This window comes from Chamaea fasciata, unplaced genomic scaffold (genome assembly GCF_029207755.1).
Source record: "Chamaea fasciata isolate MVZ Bird 193981 ecotype frontalis unplaced genomic scaffold, bChaFas1.0.hap1 SCAF_21, whole genome shotgun sequence".
In the NCBI taxonomy this organism is placed as follows: domain Eukaryota; kingdom Metazoa; phylum Chordata; class Aves; order Passeriformes; family Sylviidae; genus Chamaea; species Chamaea fasciata.
The window spans coordinates 6,432,971-6,456,342 of NW_027094106.1; the positions used below are offsets into that span (position 1 = coordinate 6,432,971).

General features: G+C 58.2%; 1 protein-coding gene across 2 annotated transcripts in view; it reads right to left on the minus strand.

The window, feature by feature from the left end:
- Positions 1 to 216: 216 nt before the first annotated feature.
- Positions 217 to 23,372, minus strand: part of SMG6 (SMG6 nonsense mediated mRNA decay factor) — a 105,469-nt gene continuing 82,313 nt past the window's right edge. The window contains exons 14-19 of one of the 2 annotated variants that reach the window (XM_066202236.1): positions 17,656 to 17,832; positions 14,556 to 14,702; positions 7,534 to 7,687; positions 4,117 to 4,328; positions 3,782 to 3,863; positions 217 to 2,251 (exon numbers count right to left, since the gene is read on the minus strand). In XM_066202236.1, the coding sequence (XP_066058333.1) occupies positions 2,121 to 2,251; positions 3,782 to 3,863; positions 4,117 to 4,328; positions 7,534 to 7,687; positions 14,556 to 14,702; positions 17,656 to 17,832 (903 nt within the window). In that variant the 3' untranslated portion in view covers positions 217 to 2,120. Of the gene's footprint in view, positions 2,252 to 3,781; positions 3,864 to 4,116; positions 4,329 to 7,533; positions 7,688 to 14,555; positions 14,706 to 17,655; positions 17,833 to 23,372 lie in introns of both variants that reach the window. The other variant, XM_066202235.1, reaches the window with a different exon arrangement.

Genomic DNA, 23,372 nt, shown 5'->3' on the forward strand with positions numbered 1-23,372 from the left:
GGGGGCGTCTGTGGGTGCAGAGCTGCAGGGAGGGGACCCGAGGGGTTTTGTTGTGCATTTGGTTTTCTCAGACCCCCTCAGCTGCGGGGCAGTAGCAGATGCAGGTGGGACAGAGCTGCTGTCATCCTTAGAACGTGTCCCACTGCTGTCCCTCCCTGGTGTCCCCCACCCCAACCTCAGCAGCAACTCATGCGCTGACAGCAAATAACACACCACTCAGCACTGACACATGTTTAATACCAAAAATTATTAAAACCAACTTAACAGCTCAAAGGCAGGCGCTGCCCTAAGACAAGGGCTCCCAGCAGCCTGGTAGGGATTGCCCCAGCGCTCAAGCTCTGCTCGCCGTTGTGCCAGCTGGTTTGGTGGCACCACAACTCTCCCATGGCTAAGCTTGTGACACGTCTGGCAGAGCTGCAGGGCCCTCCGGGCTGGTGGTACCTCGGGAAGAGCTCTGGAAAGCAGCAGTGGGGCAGCGCCGTAAGAAAACAAACATTGAAACACACCCAGCGTGGAGGAGAAGGCAAAGTCTCTGCAAAGCTGGCAGCCAGCACGGCTGTGGGCAAGGAACTGGGGCGTGGGTGCTGTGCTGATGGCTCGTGTGCCCCACAGCGGGCACCCCAAAGCCTGTGTGGGCCGTGCCCCAGGCTGGGCACTGCTCTGGCACAGGATATCCAGCACAACCCTGTGTGTGTGTCCATGGCGCTGCCGAGGCTCTAACCCTGCTGCTGGCTCTGGCCGTGGGGTGGGCAGCTGGCACAGGGGGAACTGGGCTTCCTGATGCAGATACTGGGTCTGAGCCACGCACACAGGAAAGGAAAACACCGGGCTCTGTCCTGCTGCTTCCTCTGCCACCTCTGCCACTTCCCTCCTACGGCTGCAGTGCCCCAGCGGGGACCAGGGGTTGCTCCCACCCTCGGCTCATGGGACTGGGACTTGACAGAGCTCCAGGGGCTCTGGTTCAGGGGTTAATGCTCCCTCTTAGCTTCTGTATCTGCTGTGTCACTGGGGATGGGACACTTGGTGATGGGATAGTGCGGGATGTGGAAGGCTTAGCAGCACCCCAACCCCAAATCCAAGCGTAAAATGACCCAGGGACAAGGCAATGGCTCCATCCGTGGACCCTCTCAGCTAGGCAAACAGTGGGGCTGAGCATTTCTATGGTTCTCTCTGACGCTGCAGCCATAGGCAGAAGCCAGATCCCACATGGAAGAGGGGCCTGTGGCAATGTGAGGACACACAGTAGCCATGGGACAGCTGGTCCTGGGGTCCTTGGAGAATTCTGTGAGATTCACATGGAGTCTTAGGTCAAAAGTGTTCCTAAAGGTAGCAGGGGAGGACTAAGGGATCTGGGGGAGACGGGAAGGGGCAAGTAATGGCCGGGGTGGGCATGGGATCAGGACAAAGCAGCTGTGGGGGTGTTCAAAGCCTCCCCCAGCAAAGCAGGCAGGGCACACACCTGAAAACTAACCTACACCGAAAAAATGAAACTCAACAAGCAAACCCCGCAACACAGAGGGGCCAAACCCCTCTGCAAACAACACTCCTGCATGGGGCAGCACGCGGTGGGGAAGTGGATGGGGACCTGGGGCTGTCTGGCCATGCAGGACAAACAGGCTGGGGCAGGGGGAAACCTGCCCTTGAAGTCCACGGCCTCTCCAAGGTCTACGGGCTGGACTAAGCAATCCCAAAGTCTGTGCCGGCGTGTCCCCAGTCTCTGCCCTACGCAGCCTACAAACCCAAAGAGCCACCAAGGCGTGACTCGAGCTCTCTGCACCCAAGCAAACCAAGTGAAAGGCTGGTGGTGATCCAGCACGGGGCTCACCCAAAGCTTCCCTCGTCAGCGGGGCTCTCCAGCTCCTCGCTGGCACTGCCCAAAGGCCGGCAGGACCCTCAACGGCCCAGCCTCCACGTGAACCATCCACAGCAATGACCTTTCCCGGCTGGTCTGCCCTCGGGGGGCCCTGGGCAGCACGGCCATTCTGGGGTGGGTTGAAGACGTGGCGTTTATTGTTCGTGGTGGGCTGGCGGCGGTGGCGGCGCGGCGGCCGCTGGAGCCGGGCTCCCACTGTCAGGGGCTGCGTGACTCGCTCAGGGGCCCTGGGCCCCGCCTGGCCCCCTCAGCCCTCCTGAGCCCACTTGAGGAAGGTGGGGATGTCCCGCACCGGCACGTTGCGGGTCAGCGCTTTGACTCGCAGGTTGCGGTCGTCCGTCAGCAAAACCACTTCCCTGAGCAAACGGATGGGATCGTCTGCAAGAGACACACACACACACAGAGCACAGTGAAGCTCAGACCTGCTCCAGGCCTTCCACCCATCCCAAGGGGTGTTCCCCTACTTTCCCAGCTCTCAGCTCCCTGCTCCTTGCCAAGCTTCCTGGTGGGCCTCGGAGACAGCCCTACATCCTGAAGGCCATCAGCTCCCCTCTCTGTGCTGCCCGGGGTGATTTGTGCTCAATGCCCACTGCCCACAGGGGTAGTGGACTGGCCACAGGCTGGGAAGAGGAGGTCCCTGCCTGACCCAGGCCAGGAAGACGGCCTGCGACCCTGGCTCCAGCAGGAAGCTGGTGCTATTATTCTGTTGATCTCATTATAAGATCTAAAGCCACCCCTCATTTCTTGCGGAGCTTTTTTGGAGTTGCCACTGACACCGAGGCGTTTCTGGCTGGGGCTCAGACAGACACTGAGAGTTGATGCCTGAGAAACAACCAAAGGGATCTTGCCCCCAGATGGATGAGCTGCCCCGCACGCAACTCGCAGGGCTGGGATGTGGGAGCCACGCTTACGTGTGTGCGAGGCAGGGGAAGCATATGGGGTATGTGTAAGCAGCTGGGTCCTGTGACCAGAGTACTGTTCCTATGAGCACAGGAAACACAGTGCCTCCGAGCCAGGACGGGAATGGAAAAAACAGAGTTTATGGGAGCCCAACATGGGCCCAGATTGGCTGCGCAGGGAGCAGCAGGACAAGGGGAAGGGGAGGGTGGCCAGGAACGCGGGCTATGGTCACGGTGTCGGGGCTGGGGACGGTGGGTGAGCACCCAGCTGGCCTGTGCTGGAAGGAAGGGAATTGGGGGCTCAGTGGGAAGGCAGGCCAGGGATTGAGAGCTGCCTCAAGTGGGCCTGGGAGGTTTTGCGCGGACACTTTAAGAAATGTGTAACAATAAACATCCTCTGCCCCGCGCTGGTGACGCGCCTCCTTGTTACAAACCAGAGGCTGTCAGCTTGTCAGGCCCTATTCCCCATAATCCACATGATTTCAAAATTCAGCATCATTTGCACATAAACATTTGGTGACGGTTTCTCTGTGAATCTGACAAGTTAAGCTGCTAAGAATTCGTGCTGACAAATGTGGGTTGATTTCTTGGGCAGCTGCTGATGCGATTCCCATTCCTGCCGCCCTGGCAACAGCCTGGAGGCTCTCTGGTCCCAGCACACATGGTTGATGCCAGCCAGGAATCCAGAGGAAAAAGAGTCCTGGACAGAAGGCATCAGGGGTCGTGGGGAGGAGGCATTTTCTGGCCCTTTGTCACCACAAAAATGGCTCTGTGGATGTTTATGGTGAGTTTGTCACAGGCTGGGGCATCCCCAAGGTGCCATGAGGTGACATTTGGCAATGAGGTGGGAGGGACACAGCCTGGGGCTGACCGGAGGCAGGAGATGGCACCTGGGTGTTGAAAGAGGCAAAATGCAGGAGGGAACAGATCCAAGGGCCATGAAAGAGAAACAGGAGGAGTCTGTGGAATGCAACAGAGAAGGGACAAAGAGGATGTGAGGATGTCCCACCTTTGTTGGAGGGCATGAAATCCTTGGCCTTGTCATTGCAATAGTGGAGGCAGCAGGACAGAATCAGGTCATCATTGTTTCCCTGGAAAAGAAAGGGCAAGGTTACCCTTGGCAAGGAAAACTTTGTACCTCCACCACCCTGACTGCTGTACTGCCTTGAGACACCCCAACACAACTCAGTGAGAGCAGGGCTGCCCCAAGCTGAGAAACAAGGCCTACTCAGCCACCTGCAATGTGAGAGCACAGAGCCTCCCCCTGCCCGGAGCTCAGGGACCTCAGGGTCCCTGGTTTTCCCTGAGGAGGTGGTGGCCCTCAGAGTCCAGGATGCCCCTTACCTGCTGGCCAGTGGTGTCTTCACTGCGGAAGGAGATGGACTCCAGCTCGTTGCCTCGGCTGGTCAGAGCCCTCAAACAGTTGTCCCGGCTCTCGAATCGCTCCTCCAGGAACTCGATGGACTTCCTGGCTCTCTCCTGCACTTGGCGGGCATAGCCTGCAGCCCGGTGCTCCATCTCTGGGCCCTTGGCCAGGCCATCCAGCTCGTTTATCACTTCAAACAGGAAGAGGAGGTACAGTTACTATGGGACAAGGTGCTCCCGTGACCTGCTGCTGGAGCATGCAAGTTGCCAAGGCCTCAGGGCCGGGGCACAGGGAGCTGGCTCAGGAAATCTGGGTTCAGCTGCTGCAGAGTCCCTGTGCTCCTGGACTTGGCTGCGGGTCTGGAAAAGGTTTGCTGCCTTCCACCTCCATGGGTCACCTGGCTCGGCCCCGAGAGCGCAGGCACCTCACCCCTGCAGTGTAACTGGTGAGGGCCACTGGTTCTGCCCTGCCAAAGCCCAGGGAGAATCGCTGTGCCCCCCACCCCACACTCCAGTGTTGTGACCAACAGCACGTCCGTGCCCGGGCTGTCAGGAAACCCTGAACTCCTGCATCCTGCTCCTCTATCTCCGAGCACAGCGATGGCTGGTGGCACTGTGCCTCCTGCCCGTGTGGCACTGCCTGGCTCTGCACTGTCTGACTGCAGGGCTGCACATGGGAACAGGAAGCAGGCAGTTCCCACCCTGGCACTATTTCCCACACAAATCCCAGGCCTGTTTTCCCACTTGAAGCCGCCACCCTGTGCTCCTGGCAGGGAACACGCTCCTTTCAACACCTCACCCATCTGGCTTTGCGCATCTGTCCTGCCTCGAGACGAGCTTGGAATCCAGGTGGATTCCCAGCCTGTTCACCTTGACTGGAACCTCTTGTACTGCTGCCAAGTGGTTGGGAACTCCAGCTGCTCCAGCCTGATGAGCCCAGTGGACCCCAGAGCTCCAGGGAGGGAGCAACCCTTGGGTGCTGGGGCTGCTGGAAGAGCTGCTCAGCGTGCATGAGTGACGACGCTCGTGAGCACATCTGGACACACCCTTGGTATGCCCATCCCCACAGCTGGCAGCAGGGCTGGGCACACAAATGTGCATCCAGATGTGCAAACAAGTGTCCCCTGGCTGTGCTGGTGCACAGGGCTGTGTGTGCACAGAGCTGGTGTGCACGTGTGCGCGAGGGAGCCTCCGCACTCTGTGTGTGTGTGTGTGTGTTTGAGCCATGGCTTCATTTCTGAAGATTGTTTCCGAGCTTGGAGCCAAGTCCTGAGTTCAAGTGGGAACTATGCATTCCTTGGGGGGTTCGGGGAGAGAGCTCGGGGTCTGAGGCCTCTCCCCAGTGCTGTGAATCACTGCCCGGGGAGCCTGCGTGATCGCTCTGTTCCATGGTGAGACTGGCACTCACTGTCTGGGTATTCCAATTAAATCTGCGTGGAGTTGCTTTGCTCTTCCCTGGCTGGAGACTCTTCTTGCTACCGACCTGATGCTGCCATTTCCACACAATGCACGGCTGGGCCCGGGGTGGGGGGAGCTGTGCAAGAACGGAACATCAAACAGGAAAAGCTGGTATTCCCTCCCGAAATCCGCCTTCCTGCTTCCAAGCTAAACAGGCTTCAAAGGGGAGGCTTGTTTGTGCTTCTGCACCAGGCCTGGCTTCTCCATGGCGGGGTCAGGCTCAAGGAGCACGGAGCAGGTTAAAGAGCAAGAGAAACAAACCCAACGAGAAGCCAAGCGCTTAACCCCTTGCTGCATCCCCGGGAAGAGCAGGGAGCAGTGCCGGGGAAGGGCACTGTGCCTCTCTCCAGCCTGCCCTCATGGGACATGGCACCGAGGCCTCTGTCCCCAGCAGCCACAGGCCCAGGGGATGGCTTCCTCCTGCCTGTGCTGATGGCTATCCGGGGGGATGAGGGGGAATGTGACCAACCCGTGCATGGACAGGGACTTGCTGGCTTTGGGATGCTTCAGGGAGGCTTGTGGCAGCAGCGGGAGACGAGTTACTCTGTCCTTATATGATGAGGCAGGAGGGCACTAAAAGTGCTCATTCGTGCCTGTGGCAGGGCAGGCCAGGCTCCTTTTGCAGGTTGAGGGGAGCAGCATCTTGGACAGCAAGAGGACCAGAGTTTTCAGCTCTCTTGCTGCCCCTGGCTGGGGTTTGATGGAGAAGCCTCCCAGCAACCACTGGAGTGCACCAAGAGGCAAAACCATGGCTCCAAGGCAGGTCCCAGCTATCCCAGGTGTTAACATGCCCCAGAGCCCCCAGGGCTTCCCAGGCTCTGCTGGTGCTGCCGACTGCCTTCCCTTGACTTCTGCAATGCCAAGCCACAGAGCAACTTGGCAACTCCTCTGCTGAGCTGGGCAGGCATCCAGCCCTGCTCTCCCTGCCCAGGGGTGCCATCCCCAGCCCCAGGAATCCCTTCTGAGCTGGGCTGCTCAGCCTGAGGAGAAGGGCAGCAGCTGGATGTTAGCTCTGGGACAGCAGAGCTGTGTGCTGGACACCAGGAGTTGAGAAGGAATCCCCACAGTTACTCGGAGGGCAGCACCCCCACATGCCACGGGGTGTACCTGTGCCACCTCGCTGCCTGGACACCGGAGATACCCACAGGACCCAGCTGGTGCCCAGTCCCCTGGGGCTGTGGATGGGATGTGGGCTCTGCAATGCTCAGCCCCACTCCTGCCCCAGCCTCTCCTGCTGTCCTCGGGGATCCTGTGAGTGCCAGGCTGGCACCGGGCTGTGCCAGGCGCCGGCGTGCCAGTGGCCGGAGGAGCGGCACCTCCAGCCCGGAGCGTGATCAAACAATCAGAGCAGAGGCATCGAACCAAACGCTGCCGCCACCCTGGGAGACCACCCAGCAGCACAGCCGTTATCTGCCAGGGTGAGTGTTTACCAATAACGGGAACCAGCTTGCTGTTTTACTGCGAGCTTTATAAGGATAAAAAGAAGGGCTGGGCTTGAGCAGCGCTGAGACGCTGGGACACAGGCCGGCCATTTGCTCAGCCTGCCTAAGCCCCAGCTCAGCTGGGATAAGCTATCTGCTCTGCTTGTTTAACAATTCCTCCTCCTTGCTGCCTTCGAAATTCCCTCCAAATCCCATTTAACACTCATCTGCTTTCTCCCAGGCCCCAGCACCCCCAAATGCACCAGGAGAAGTTTGCTGAGTGCTGTGGGCAGAAGGTTGGCAGGGAGGGAGCAGGGTGACAGGTGCTGAAGGAATGCCAGCAACGACTGGGATGAGACAGGGCAGGATGAAATCTAGTACCATGGCAGGAGCTGACCAGCCACAGACCACACAGGCACTGCGGGCAAGCGGGACATGGAGAGAGGGAGCCAGACTGGAGGGACAGACCACACCAGGGGAGAGGGGAAGCCCTTGCCACAGCACTGGCACTACTCACCGATCAGGGGCACCACCAGGATGAACTTCCTGCAGTCCAGCAGCGTGACCAAACTGCCGAGGTGGTCAATGAAACCGTTGGTGTCTGGGACCAGAAAGACTGGTCTGATCTCCAGCTCCATCTGCCTCATTTGGCTCTGGTCTTTCAGCACGGCCTGGAGGAGAAGGAAGGACACATGGTGAGTAAGGAGGATGTCAGTCCTATGACCCGTGCACCCTGAGAGCAGAAGATCAGCCTGGCTGGCACGTACAGATCCATGTGAAGGGGACTGGGAGGGGGCTGCATCCATCCCACCTGCACACCCCAGACATCAGCTCTTACAGGCCCACAGTACACACGTGAGCGGGATGGCAAAAGCCTCCAAGAAAACATTCTCCTAGAAAAACATCCCTATCCAGCCTTTGGAAGAACTGGGACCAGCCTTGAAAACTGAGGTATTTTGGGAATTGTCCTACTTTGTGGGACTGGCAGTTGCAGTCAGTAATAATAATCTGCACTGGTGCCAAGGGGGAGGGAGGACAGGGGTTCTGGGGTTTCACATGGAAACAGGTCAAGGTGACAACAGGCAAAACAAACCAGTTTGGGATGTGTAAGTCCTGCCAACAGCCTCCTAACACAGGGACCCCAAGCAGGCAGCCAGAGGTCTGTGGGGTAGGGATCTTCGGCTGAATATCTCCTTCACTGTCCTACCACCTCCTGCACATGCCTTGCCTTTTCCGACTCCACCCAGCTGGGAAACCAGGTGGGCTCCAGCCCTGAAACTCACAGTTCTGTCCTTGACTGAGCTCTTCACACCCACAGAGACAGAGGTGATCACACTCACATGGGGAGGGTCTGCTGGGGCTTGCTGGCTGCCCTCTGGGCTGCACCTGGACCTCTGACCAACGCCAGATGCCAAAACGGGACCCCAGAGCTCACGTATGACTTTCGAGGCTCTCGAAGGACTTGGGCTCTTTAGTAAGCCACAGGCTTAAAAAACTCAGGATGCTATTCTAGTGCTTCCTCTGCTTAAAAATAGCTTCCCTGGACTCGCTGATGTTTGTTGCCTCTAATAGGAACCGGTCACCCATGGAGCACAGAAGAGTTGCTGTGGATCACATCCACCATGCAAACCCTTCTGAGACCAGGCTTGGACCCCCAGATGTGCCCTGGGCACGCGTGGTGACCACCAAGCCTGTCCTGCCGAATGGTATGGGGAGCTCCCCCTGCCCTCAGTGAGGATCCCAACCCTCCCTCAAGTCATGCCAAACCCTTGGAGGCGCCCTGGAACAACAAGCTGCATGGGCCAGCAGTGGCCATGGAAAGAAGTGGTTTTTAATTCATTTCCAAGTGTTGTCATCTGGCTTTAAATCAAGGCTTTAAATTGATGCTGCCACCTCCCACAAGTGTCTCCAGGCAAGGCAGCAAGCAGAACCTCACCACGTGCCTCCCACCCTCCTTCTGGAAGTGCTGGTTCTGGGGATGTGGCTCCCACAAACCCTGAGGGGTGTCAGGCAGAGCAGGGAGCATGCCAGGTCCTGTCTGCAGGATGTGCCTTCCCCATCACACAGAGGACACACCAGTGTCCCCAGGCTGCAGCTCTGTACCAGCCACGTGCTAGATGCCATCCCTGCCTGTGCTCTGCCTGGGCACTCACTGGTGGCACAGGAAGAGCTACAGTCAGGGACCACCTGGAACCAACCCCGGCATGGAGCTGCTGCTGCCTCCTCACCACAAGGAGAACAGCAGGTGGGGTGTCTCCGCAGGGTTTTGGGGTGTGGGAGGAGCTGCTTGTCCCTGGGAGGCACTGGACCCTGCTCCACCTGCCTCGGGGAGATAGAGAAGGGCCCCATCGACCAGTGCAGAGACTCAGAGAATGGCAAGTCTCTTGTGTGGCTTCGAAAGAGGTCAATGGCCCTGAAGTTGCAGGAAGTGGGGGGTGAAACCACGCAGTCGCCACTGAATAGTGACAGCCCTGTGCAAACAAGAGCTGGTGGCAGGAGGGGACCCCCGCCTGCACCCCAATACAGTTACTGAGCCTGTGACTCCCCACAGCCCCTGCAGGTGACCTCGGGAGCGTCAGCAGGACGCTCACCTACCCCTCCGGCGGGGGGCACGGGGGTGACGGCGGGGAGGGCAGTACCCTCGTGTGTGGCATTTGCCCCCGCGGCCCCGGCGGGCCGTACCCGGCCGGTTCCTGGCAGCCGGCAGCAACGCCTGTGCCGGCCGTCACGTCCCATTCCGCTCGCCGGGCCGCCCGGTGAGAGAAGGACACAGGATGCGCCGGGAGTGAAAGAGCGAGGTCGGCGGGGAGCGTGCCAAGTCCCCGCGCACAGCTCCGGGCCGCTCGGGGAGCCAGAGGGAAACTCGCCTTTGCAGAGTTCAGAGGCCGGCAGCGAGATTTATTTTTGTTTGTGTGAGTAAAAGGCTGCAGAAGCCTCCGGCCAAGGGGTTTGGGGGAGAGAGGAGTGGCCTGTGATTCATGCGGACGCTGGCTGGCCCCACGCCAAAGATGAAAGGGAGCCCATGTGCGGCAGAACCGGGGAGGCCAGTTCTGCCTTAACCCTTCTGCCGGTCCGCGGGGCACGGCCCCGTGGGGAGGAAGGGGAGAATGCGGGTGTGGATCGGGATGCCCATGTTTGGGACTCGGCTTTTGTGCTTTTAGGGCTGCCAGAAGCGAGCTGCTGGTCCCACTGTGCCTCAGTGTCCCTAAAACAAGGACAGGGAGATGGCCTCTGTGTCCTGCTGGGAGGTGGGGTTTGGAAACCACCCTGCGGAGTGTTCTGTCCCGGGTGGATAGAACAGCAGAGCTACAGCCTCACCCTGGTTCTAGTGTTTTGGGACAGCCGGATTTTAGCTTTGGCTTATTTGGGTTAAACAAATAGGCTTGGCTTGGCTCAATTCAGTGGCAGGGTGACCCCACAGTCCTGGACATGGCAGTGGACCTCTGAGACCAGGGGCTCCTTGCCCTCTCCTGGGCTGCCAGCTCCACCCCCCTGGCCTCCTGCACCCGCACGCTGCGGGGTCAGCGCTGGTCCCACCCGCAGCCCCCTGCCCATCCCTCTGCTCCGGCCACGGGGGCTTCTCCCAGGAGCTGGGCCGCAGCCGGAGGTGGCTCCCCCGGCTGCCCCAGCTGGTGGCAGCACTGAGATCAGACACTCCAGCACACACAGTCCCAAATTCCCAGCTCATCCATCAGCTGGGATCACCTGGGGAATTCCCCGGAAGTCAATGCCCGGGTGAGGGCTTCCAGCGTGGGGACCCGTCCCCCAAAAGCCAGGACTTCGTGCAGAACGACGGGGGGTGAACCGAGGGTCCCCACCACCAGCACAGAAAAAAGGAGAAGGCTCCGCATGGACCCTGGAGCCCTGCACACGGACCCCGAAACTCCTCTGCCCGCGGTGCTAGGATGGCAGAGAGGCCGAAGAGAAAAGCGACAAGGTCACACGGGGTCACGCCGCTCAGCCAGGACGGAAGGGCCACCACCATCCTGCCACCACCTCCCTCCTGCCACCACCCGCTCCCCAACCGCGGCCAAAGCCGGCGCCGCTGCCCCTGCCAGCCCCGCGCGCTCCGCGGGGATCGGATTTTCCAGGGCCGAGAACAATGCCTCCTCCAAGCCTCTCTGCTCCAGGGCTTCCTCCTCCCAAGGCTCGTCCCCAGCGTCTTCCTCGGGAGTAAACGTGCCCCGTGCCTGGTAGCACACCGGGGCCGCCGCCGTGGCGGAGCCGCCGTGGGTGGGTGTGCGCCTTCCGCAGGCAGCAGGCACCCGCTCCCAGGCAGGTGCTGTGCCGGCGCGTGTGCGCCCGCGGCATTGTTCCTGCGGGGAGGGAGAGCGTGAATGGGACACGGCTAAATTTAGCCACTTACTCACACTACCGCCACAAAGGAGCGGCTGCATCTTAAGGGGGCGGCCGTTCCGTGGGCTCAGAAGGGACAGGAGAGCGGCTATTTTGGGAAGACATGTCATAATTGGCCGCCCCGGCTGAGCTGCTTCTGTAATGCTGAGCAAAACAATAGCAGCATCCAGAGGAAGAGCCTGTTATGTTTCAGGTGGGATGTTTTCAACCGGTCAGGAAACTCGACCGCTCCCAGCGCGCAGCGGCGGCACAAAGGACAGGGGACGCTGAACAGCATGGACCAAGGGCTGGCCAAGCAGCAGGACATGCTGTGGGCTGGGGACAGCCCTGCCTGAGAGAGTTGCCTGCCCCAGCAGCGTCGCTGCCACCTCTTCTTGTCCACCTGCCTGCCTGGCCTCTCCTCCCTCTAAACACCTGAGCAGCACCCAGGGATGGGTCTGGTCTTTCACTTCGTCCTGATGCATCCCTGCTGTCACCAGCTCTGTCCCAGTGTGGGAATGCAGTGAGGGCAGTGGCAAGCTGGCAGTGGAGCCAGGGAGCTGCTTTGCATCTAGAATTGCCCAGGAATATGAGAGACCTGACCCTGCTCTGGTCTTTTTTCCCCTCTCGGAGTTTGGGCGTTTTGGGGTCTGTGTTTCTGTAGGGGAATGGAGCTGAGTTCCCTCTAAAGCTGGTGCTGGCTGAAGGCCTCCACGTTTGCCATTTATCCTGCCTGGACCTGTGTTTCCCCAGCAGCTCAAGCCACAGTCCTACACACAGCCAGGACAGCGACCTAAGAGCAATGAAGCTAGAATCTCCCTCAAGGTGTCAATCAGCAGCACAGCTGGGCTGCCAGAGACTGGGGTGCAGGGCAAAGGCAAGAAAACCTGCAGGAGAGAAGGCAGTGACTTTATCGATGAGAAGCGCAACTCTGCAAGTCCCAGGTGAGGCCATGACACTGCGCTCTCCTTGGGCACAGAAAGAAACCACACGGCCGAGAGATGAAGGCTTTGCCCTGCACCCTGGGGGACTGCACACACCCTCACAGATTCCACAGGAGGCAGCCACAGCACCTGGACCTGAGTCCCCACTGCTGTATGGGGAGCTGAGTCCTGTGTGCTGAGACAGGAGCCACATCGGCTGCACTCGGAGCTGTGGCTTGTCCCCAGAAAAATGAAAGGGTGACTTGGAGAGCAGCTGACATTCCCTAGGTGGGCAGTGAATGACAGGCTGTAACAGCAAAGAGAAAAGGTCCCCAGCTCCATGAAACACTAAATCTGTTGGGAGGAGCAGAAAGGTCAAGGATCACAGGTTAAGAGGGAAAGTGGAGGGGGTGGATGCTGAGCTGGCTCCAACCTGGCCTCCCCCCGGCAGCATTTTCCAGCCGAGCTCCTCTGCTGCTCCAGCTGCGTGGTCAGTACCCAGGCAGGGAGAGGACTGGGGCAAGCACACATGTTCTGCTCCAGGCCATTCCCAGCCAGCTACGGCCTGGATGACTCTACCGAAACCCCAAGGACTTCTCCTCCACCCCGCGCCTTCAGACTCCAACTGCACCTCAGCTCTCAGCTGTGCAGCCCCTGAAGCTGCCCACACCCTCATTTTGACCTCTCTCTGCCTTCGAGCATCAGCCCCAGCACGGCCGGGGAGGAAGGGAGGAGCAGGCCGGGGGGAGAAAGCCCCTGACAACATCAGGCAGCCCCCACTCTCCCCGCAGAATGGGCAGCGGCCATCCCGGGGGGCCCCGCTGCAGCTGCGCCGCTCGCCGGGATCCGCCGCGCGCTGCCCTCCCCGAACATGTGCAGTTCCTGTTTGCTGTGTCTGTACAAGGCAGTGGGAAGTGGGGAATTTACTTACACCTCCCGCTTAACAACCATGGGAGGCTGGAAGGCTTCAGGCCGCTTTAATTTACAGCCCATCTCTCCAATCTCTCACTCGTTTCGTTGCTGCTTTCTTCCTCCTCATATTAACGTGACCCAGGTACCTGCCAACAATAATGGACTCGCTTGTGGGGGCGGCCCCTCCCTCCCGGCACACAAACTTCTACCTTCGCCTTGATACGGATTGCTCCGAATTCAAATGAAAAAAAAAAAAGAAAAAAAAAAGAAAAAAAAAAAGAGAAAAAAGGCGAAATCTGAAAAGGTTGGGGTGGGTTTGGAAAAGCGAAGCGCAGTGGTTCTGGGCCCGGCGCCAGTAGCCCGAGGGTACACATGTGCAGGCTCTCCCAGTAGGGCCTTCAGCAGCCCTGTTTTACAACCACCTCGGCACACACTGCAGAGTTCACGCATATGGCCAGACAGATGTGTCTGGCTTACGTTCAAGGCTGGAAAATGAAGAATTATGGAAGTGAAGGGCCCTGGGCATTAGAGAGGGCGGAGGTGAGGGGGAGGGGAGCCAGGGAGAATTTTTCCTCTGCTGAGAAATCCTCATCTGGGCCGCGAGGCTGGAGGAAGAGGGGTTGCGAGCGAGGAGGCAGCCAACAGCCATCCATGCATGTGAGATTGCTCTTAAAGCAACAGGGTGCATCGCCAGGAGTCTGCTCCCAGTCCAACCAGTTTACTTCACCAGCTCCCACTGGGAAACACGCTCTCATCAGGCCAGGGCCAGGCCAGGATCACCTGCATCCCGTCTGTTTGTCCCCATAACGATGGCAACGTTCTGGCTGCAGCAGCCGTTCGCAGACTATTTTTCCGGCGCTGGCTCCTGCATGAACTCTGCCGTTCACGTCCCACCCTCTCCCTTGTCTGCCTGTGCCCCGCTGCACAGGAAGGCTGATTTCTCACCAAATCTCACTGTCACGGAGCCTCTGCCCTGGGTGGGGGTACAGCTCACTGGCACACACACAGAGGAGCTGCTGCCCTGGGGCACAGCTCACAGCCTGGCACACACAGCACTACAACCAGCAGCCCTGCCACTCCTGGGTGTGCTGGCAGTTCCATAGGGAAGCTGTGTCTGGCTTCAAGAGGGTCCCCAAAACATTCATTTCAAGGCCTGGAAGGGCAGATCTTACGCAGAGTGGGGAGAGCAACACAAATTTGGACCTTCCAAAGGGCCAAAGCTGTTTGCTGCTGGGTTTCACAGAGGCAGCGCGTGGCATTACACCCAGGAAGGTTAAGGTGCCATGGGACATCCCAAGAGGCCATTGAAACACGGTAGGAGAACTGCTGTGCACCACTGGCACAGCAGGGTGGGATCAGCCCATCCTACCTGAATCTTGTCTTGACGGCGCTGCTGCTCAGCGACTTTCCTGGCCAGCGCTTGCTTTTTGGCTCTGAGCTCCTTGATGTCCATCTCTCCTCCACTGCCTTCGGTCTCAGAGTCATCTTCAAAGGCCTCGATCCTCACATCATCCTCCTTCTTCCAGGAAATGCAGAAAGAGAGAAAAACAGGAGGGCAGTCACTGTAAGGGATGCTGGTGGCAGGGATTGTTCTCCCTGCTATTCCTTTTCCAGCAGACAAATCCCTGTCAGGGAGTCCATCACCCCTTGCTGATGGGTGACCGACTATTTCTAGACATCCAAAAGAAGCCAAATAAATGATAAACATTCAGGAAATGACAAGGTGAGACAGGAGGCAATGGGCAGGAAAGGCAGCGACCAGCCTGGGCAGGGGCAGTCCAGCTTTATGCTCTGGTTTAAAATCACACCCTCTTCCTCACCTTGGAAAACTCTTCCCACAGCCTTGGGTGAGTCACTGATGTTTTATAGCCTCCAGTTCTGTGAAATCATGGTATTTCCCTGTCTCTCTGCTTTGCCTGGCTGTTCAGGCTGCACATCCCTGTTCAAGCTGCTTCCTCCCACCTCCCTGCACCAGGGCAGTACAAGGCTGCTCTAACACTGCTGCCTCATCCCACAGGGCACACGGGCTGCTCATCCAGACAGGAACCTCAGATCCACAAACCCAGGTGCCCTTCTCCATTTTGATCTCTCAGTAGGTCAGAGAGATTCCTGCACCCACCCCAAAACTTCCAGCTGGTCTGGAACAGATGTTTCAGAAGATGTTCAAAATCTTGATTTTAAAGCTCCACATGATGGATCATCCACTGCATTTCAAGGTCACTCATTTAAACAGTTAATGATTTCCTCTGTTAACATTTCCACCCTACTTCTAGTCAGCCTTTGCCATGCTCCTGCTGTCCAGGAACCTTGTCTTTGCTGAATTCAAGGGTCCCTGGTTCTCCAACCTCCTGCCCACACCAACACATCTGGACCATACTGCATATTCTTCCTCTCCTAGAGACCCTTCCCCAAGGTTCCCCACCAGTTCTGCAGACCATTCCCAGTATGCCTGTACTGCCTGAACTGAAGACCCCAGAAGGAGCCATGCTGTGCCTACCTTAGGTGGAGGCCACACTGGCCTTTCCCCACACACCCAAATCTCTGGGATACAGCAGGGTGGGAGGTGGTGGCTGCTGTCTAATTGGGCATCACTCACAACCACGTTCTGCCCAAGCTCCGCTGCTCTCCCCAGCCATTCCACACCCAAAGGGGAGCCCACAAGTCCCTGTTCCTCAACATGAGTCCCACACGTGCTGCTCAGGAGCCCAACTCTCTACTGCTGCATGCAGACCCCTCGTTTCATGCAGCCAACCTTGCTCCCCAGTGATCATGGCTGGCCTTCTCAAGCCATGCCATTACCCATCCTCCCTTCTCTGCACAAAATCCAAGGGTTGTGATGGGGCTGGGTAGAGTTCCCAGGTGGCACCTGGCCAGAAAAACTTGCTCTGAGCCCCTGGAGGGCTGCAGGAGACACATCCTGCACAGAGGGGTAAGAGCAGGGTTACACTCCCTGCCCTGTGCAGGCTGCCATGACACGTGTCAGCAGAAGGGACTCGTGGTCTTAATTTAGAACAACCCCAGTGCTGCACAGTCGTGCACTCAATAATTTCACCCAGGCCACAGAACCACCTTCTCTTCTCTCCTTGTGACCTTTTAGCCATGGGAACGAGGAAGATGGGAGCCCTCAGGCTCACTTCCCTCTGCTGGGACAGCCTGGACCACAGGGGATGGGGGGGATGCTGCCAGAGGGAGAGTGTCACACCAGGGCCCCAGGGAAGAGCCTCTGTCTGCTGCAGACCTGTGGAGGGGGATCAGGACCTGCTTGCACCACAGTGCTGGTGGTCACTCTGGTGAGCTGCAAGCTCCCTTGAGATCAGAGCCCAAGAGGGAAGCTCCAGGATTGCACAACGAGCTCATGGAGAGATTCCCACAGCTGAGCAGAGACTGTGGGGATGGGGCAGGAGGGAGCTATCCTGGTACTCTGTTCACAGCAGGAACTGGAGGGACTGAGCCAACAAAAGGAGCTGTCTGAGAACAGGACCGTCCCTGTCATGACACTGGGAAGAACCTAAACATGCCCCCATATCCCACATGCCAGCTTGAAAACTTCCAGCACCTTCTCCAGAATGGGACAAAGGTCCAGGTTTCCCACCTTACAGAGATAACTCTTGCTGGGAAATTTGCTGTCCCCTGCTCAGCTGGGACAAGAAGACTGCTGAGTACAGCATTGCTCTGGGCTTCTCTGAGCTTTCTGACTTTCCATGGGACAGAGACAGGGTGCTGCCCCTGCTCAGGGTGTTATCCCTCTGGCTCTGAGTGCCCAGCCCCAGCACAGGGAGGGGAGCCAGAGTGAGCCTGGGCAGCACCAGGCCACCCAGCTTCCCGTTCCCAACGCCTCTGCTCCTCTCTCCTGTTTCCCTGGCCTTTCCAACTGCAAGATTAAACAGAAGAAAGGAGTCAACCTGCAGAGCAGCTGGCAGGGCCCTTAAACACACACACGGAGCCTGGAGTGAAGCAAGGCCTACAGGAACAAGCAAGGGCAGAAAAACAAGAGTTGAATTCCTTAATCACATCAGGATGTGAGAGGCAGGGGAGGGACGGGGCGCCAATGTCAGCTCTTCCTGTACGTGTGCTGGAGGCTGGAGCTCAGGCCTTCGCCGCAACGAGCTCCACGGCTATAAACTTGATCCTGAAGCTGAACCCTGACACCCCCTCGCCCACCTCCTCTCCCGGGGCCGTGGTGCTGCACGTTATTAAAGCTCCCCCCACCCTGGGTATGAAAAAAGCAGCATCTGGAACTCATAGCGGCGTGCGAGATAGAGGCAGGCGGGCTGGGCTGGCAGGAAAGGGCACGAGTGAAGCACACTCAGGAGACAAGGGCTGTGCACCATTTGCCCCCCCCGCCTCCCCCCATAAAATGCACACACAGCTAGGCCAGCTATAAATAGCGGGAGCTGCAGGGCAGGCAGAGGCTGGGCCCCACAGGGGTGATTCTTCCTTCACCGAGGCGCGCTCTTCCCGCACGGTACCTGATCTTCCAGTTGTTTTCCCTCTTGGCTTCCCATTTCCTTTCCCATGGCGTCTGGGACGGGTGCCACTGACACATATTTTCCACCCTTGAATGCCAGCAAAGGCTCTTCTTGTCCACAAAGGGCTTCCAGGAAATACTTCAGAACTGTGACCCTCTTGCAGTCGGCTGCAATAACCTACGGGGTGAGGACGAGGGGGTTGGGGAGAGGGAAAGGAAAACAAAGTCAGTGCAAAGGGGAGCAGATGAGTAACGACCAGGGGGGAAATGTTTGGGATAGAAGGCCCAGCGGGATGCAGGCAGCACCACAGGGATGTGAGGGGTGCCCCTCTTCTAAACACGAGTGGAAGGGATTTGCCTTGCTTTGTAGTCCCCAGGGAAAAGGAGGCAGGCAAAGTCAGGACATTCAGCATCGATACTGTCCTGTCTCCTCTGAGCACTCCAGGGCTGCAGGACTCCCAGGGCACAGCCAGCCCCCTGCCCAGCCCCAGCAAATGGGGGAAAATCCTGCTGAACCATGAGAGATCAATGATGTGGCCTATCCCTCTGTTTCATTTTGGCTTCATTGCTGGATTTCCCCCCTAAAAGCTGTGGAGGGATGCAGGTGTGAGAGTGAGAGGGTGGGGGCATTTGAGAAAACCTGAGCCCCATCTCACCTCCAGTCCGACCCCGTCCCACAGGCCCATCTCACAGACCAACTGGGGAGCCCCACTGGGGAGGCTGGGACGGATCTGGCCCGAAGGAAACTCAATAGCTTGGGTAATTATCCAATTTATGAGGCTCTCAAATGGAGTTTCCAGAGCACAGGAGCCCAGTGCCTCCACAGCCCTGTCCCGTGCGGCACAGCCTCGGCCGGCACCTCCGCCACGCCTGGCCTTGGCTCAGCCCTTGTCCCCTTGCAGCAGGGCTCTGCACCTGCACAGCTCTCCCCTGGTGCTTCCTGCTGACTGGTGTCACCCCCAGGGAGCTGCAGATTTATAGGGAGAAAGTCAGCAAACAAGATTAAGAGTGCTACACGCTACGGACACAAAGTGTGTGTTGATGCCCAAGTTCCTCCTGACCCCAAACCACCCTGGGTTTGCTCTGTTCGTAGACCAAGGCAGCCTCAGAAGCCCCCATCCCAAAAGGGTCTCTGCAGGCTCCCAGGACTGGGATTCTGAAGCTGGGGAGAGGGCCAGGTGCCTCCCAGCCAGAGACACACACCATGTGATGCCAGGCCTGGTCCTGGTGTGGTGGACATCAGCCTGTCCCCGATGGGGCCGTGCCTCGGTGAGCCAGGGCTGGCAGTGGCACCGGCCCCACTGCACCAGGCTGCTGTGAGAGGAAACTTCTGCTCTTCCACAGCACTGCCAGTTTCCTCTCTGTGGGCTAATTTTAACCACCGTGTCACTGCTGTGCGTGTCAAAAAGCTGACCCTCCTCTGACCTCCAACCTCACACCCCGGCTACTGCCGGAGCGAGGCACCCTCGTGCACCCACAGCTGGGGCTGCCTCTGGTTGAAGGTGTCCCCTGAAATCCTGTATCCCCCTGAACCTGCATGGGAGGAGAAGCCCTGTCCTCCCCACAGAGGCAGCTGCTGCTGCGGGGAGGTGGTGTGAGCAGGGTGATTGCAAGAATTAGTATTTTGAGGACCAAGAGATTCATAACCACTGACTCTGCACCTATAAAATGTGTCCTATGGGACTGAGGTGAGTAAAGGACAAGGTGACACCAGCTCAGCAGTTCCAGGAATTGCTGGAGACCCCCATTCCCGGGACAGCCTTTTGCTGCTTGTGACATCCAGCCAGGAGCAATCCCTGCAAGTATCACCACAGGAACATTCCCATCCTCCTGGCTCCCCTTTAGGAACGATTGTGTGCAGGGGAAAGTCCAAAGGAAAGAGAACACGAGCATAGTTGGAATGGCTGTCATGGGAAACATCCCTCCTGAGAGTTCCTGAGAGCTCCAGGCTGCAGCTGAGGGAAGTGGTGGAAACCTCAACACTGGCTTCACCCCCAGCTCCACGAGCGAATGCCACAGAGACCTAGTCTGACTCACATGGGGTAACTTCTGCCCAGGGATTTTCCAGTCTGGATATCTGCAGTTTCTGTTGGGCAAGCAGAGTGCCCACCACCACCAGCCACGTGCCAGGGGATGCCAGGATGTGGCCAAGAACAGCAGCAGAGGTGAAGGGGATGCAGGAACTGCCTGTATAGGTGGGGAAGAGATGGGTTCCCCATCCTGACCCCATTTCTGAGGGATTTCTCAAGACACCTTTAGAAATAAAAGCCATATCCGTGAGGTTTTCAGGAGGGGCTGAGTGTTAACACAGCTGCAACGGAGCCATTGCTCCACAAAGGTTTAAATCTGAGCCTCTTGGGTCAAGGATTGGGCAAAACGCAGAAGAGCTCCCTTCACCCTCGGCTGGGACTGGGGACAAGGGCAGGTGGGATCACTCCTTCCTCCCCCGAAGAAGAAACCAGTAGGAAACACCAGATTTCCTGCCAAGCCAGCACAGCACATGCTTAAATCCAGCTCATCTGCTGGGGGGAAAAAGAGCCCAACCGAAGGCCCATGACATAATGCCACAGCAACTCGTCTCATGAACACATTTTTCCAGCCCACATGAATGAAAAACAGGGAAGGAGCGAACGCTCCGCACATCCCCGTCACGTGCAGCCCTGCTCGGGGAGGACGCGGCACAGCCCCGGGCTGCCGGCAGCCAGGCTGGGAAAGAAGTGACCTGTGACTGGCACCCAGGTTTCTCTTGAACGGCAGAGAGGGACCCTGCACGCCGACGAGCAACCAGCTTTGGTCAGAAACTTCCTGTTTCGGAGTGGAAATGCGAGTGGCAGCGCCGGGATCGCCAGGACGGCCGCAAAGGCGCTGGCCGGTGCACGTGGCAATGCTGGTGGAGCGTGGTGGGGACACCGGGAGCTGTGCCCGACGTTCCCAAAGGAATGGCAGCATGAAATGGCACGGTGGGGATGTATCTGGTGATGCGGCAGCAGACACCTCAGCCCCAGCACGGAACAGAGCCCTTCCCCCTCTGTGCAGTGTGACAGCAGGAACCGAAAGCCTGGCTCCGAGTCACTGCTGGGTATGAAAATAGGCCTGACACGAACGCAGCCGCTCTCAAAGGAAAACCGAAACCGAGAATTGCTGAAGTGGTCTGGTGCCCCCGTCCATGACCCGGGCTCAGTTCCCCAGAGCCACCACTGAGCCCCTCGCCACCGCGGTGCCTCTCGGAGACACGTGGCTGGGGACCAGGCGTGAGACTGAGGTGGCTTCGGCTGCAGCAGCCCTGATTGCCAGCCTGATCTCATCGGGGCTGGAGGGGAGACATTTCCAATCTCCTGCTCCACCAGACAGGCTCACCACCAGCTCCAGCACCAGCCACCCACTGGGGGTTGGCAGCTGCCGAGGCTCATTAGCCAACTGCTAATTCATGGGTCACACATTAACATACTGATCATTGAGTAAGACACAGCGGGACACACATTAACACACACAAACTGCTTGTTGAGACCCACTGGGCTGTGCATTAACTGTACCAGCTGCTGTGTTTTCAAAGCCACTCTGCAGTGCCAGTGTCACCAGGACCTCAAGAGTGTCACCTCCTGCCAGTGGTGAGTGGTGTTCCCCAGTCTAACCAGGGGTTCAAAGCTGATCCCCTCTATGGTCTCAGCTGTATTTCCCCCCACCGATAAAACAGGCAGAAGGGAAAAGCTTCCCTGAGCACTGTGGAGGGCAGAGGACCCCCACACCACATCGCCATGTGTCCTCCAGGAGATTTAAGGGGAGGGAAGGGCTTGCTCTGAGAGCTGTGAGCTCTGTGCCTGAGGGGACACCTGCACCTGGTGCTGGCGGGGTGACACCACCAGAAACCAGCCCCGCTCTCGCTTTGGGTCAGAGGAGCTCCTGGAGCCGGGGGGGCCGCGCCTCTGCCCCGGGGCCGGCCCCGCTGCTCCGCACGCGGCTCTCCCGCAGCTCCGAAAATCGCTGTCACACCCTCCGCCGCCTTCAATCAACTTTTACAACTTGTTAATTTTACACAGCGTCCTAAAGAGCAAACAACTGGGAGGCAGGAATGCAGATTCCTTCAGCTAGTCCAAAGAGCCTCCGGCAGCCCAGCCAGCTGGCCGGGGGAGCCCTGCTCAGCCGCGGGGACTTGCCACATCCCGGGAGGGGACACGGTCTGGAGAGGGCTGCCCCACGCCCACGGCAGCCTCTGGCAGTGCCACACTGCTGCTGCAGGTGTGTGGAGGGATCCTGGCAGCTTCTCCCTGGGCAAAACCTGACGCTCCACAAGGAAACAGGAGGCAGCAGCTCTGGAGAAATGATTGCTCGGAGGACAGGCTGCCATTGCCGGCTCTGCATTCCTATGTGCGAGGGGGAGACACCAGCACATCCTGACAGCTGGATTCAGAAGGGGAAAAGGACATGAGAAGTTTGAGTCATAGCATGGAGAGATCCCATCCCAGATTCAGAGATGGGAATGGGATAGGACCGGGACTCAGAGCCAAGCTCCAGCACGATCCAGCGTGGGGATAACACTGTTTTTGCCACATCATTTTAAACATGTCTTAGCTGAAGTAGCTCAACGATGCTGAGACCAAGTGAGCCCCAAACAATCTGAACCACGCAGCAACTGCACTGCCCAGCTGAAATGTTTGCACTGACCCTGCAAAACATCCAGGCAGGCCATGGCTCAATGCCACCCTGTGCCCTGGGCCGCCTCCTCCCATCCCTGGGGAGGCAGCTCAGAGGAGGAGCACAGAGGAAAGCGCCTCCTTTGGTCTCGTCCCTTCTGAGTTTTAATCTCACATGCTTGCACAGAAGCTGGGCTGGGTTCAGCCCTGGAGTCATCACAGCCCAACTCCTCTGGGCTCATTCTCCACCCAAGGAACCCCTTGCACTGCCCAGGCCCAAATACAGCTTGGAGGCATTTGGCCACCTGGGTAGGGAGCACCAAGGTGCCCATCCCAGCTGGGCAGAGGCACTCACAGCTGAGCGTAACCCTGGTTTCAGCAGCTGAGAGCTGCCTGCAGCCACAGGTCTCTCAGAAAAACTTTTAATTTCAACTAATCCCACAAGCAGGCTCGGTGGATGTGGTTCCCACGTGCCTGCAACGTTATGTGTGACCTGAGAGGGCAACTGTGGCTGCAGCAGGGACCAAACCAAGGCACCTCTGGCTTGGATGGATCTCACTGCTGGATCCTCTGCATCAACCAGAGAGCACATCTGGGGAAAGGATCTGCCATATCCATGCCAGATTCTCCATCACAGAGAGGAGCATGAGGAAACACCCAAGGAAGACAGAGAAGTCCAGAAGAACCATTCCAGTTGCTCTTCCCCGTGGCCACAGCTGCAGAACCACTCTCCAAAGAGAAAGTGTGGCCATGTCTCATCCTAAACTCTCTCCCAGCATCCTGAGCCTCACACAGGCACAGCTCCAGCCTCTGCACTGGGGCACACAGTCTCAGACGAGTCATCACAGCAGATGTGCTTTGGCCTGGCAAACACCTCCGTCTTTCCAGCTTTAAAGGCCACACAGCTCAGCCAGGAGTGGCCTTTAAAGCTGGAAAGCAGCACGGAAAGGGAGCCAGCTGCCCACCATCACCAGGGCTTGCTGGGCTTGCCTCATCCAATGCACTGATGCAGGGAATACACACGGGTGACATAAAGGTGCAAAGTGACGGATCTGAGCTGAGTCACCCAATTTTTGGGGTGAGAGAC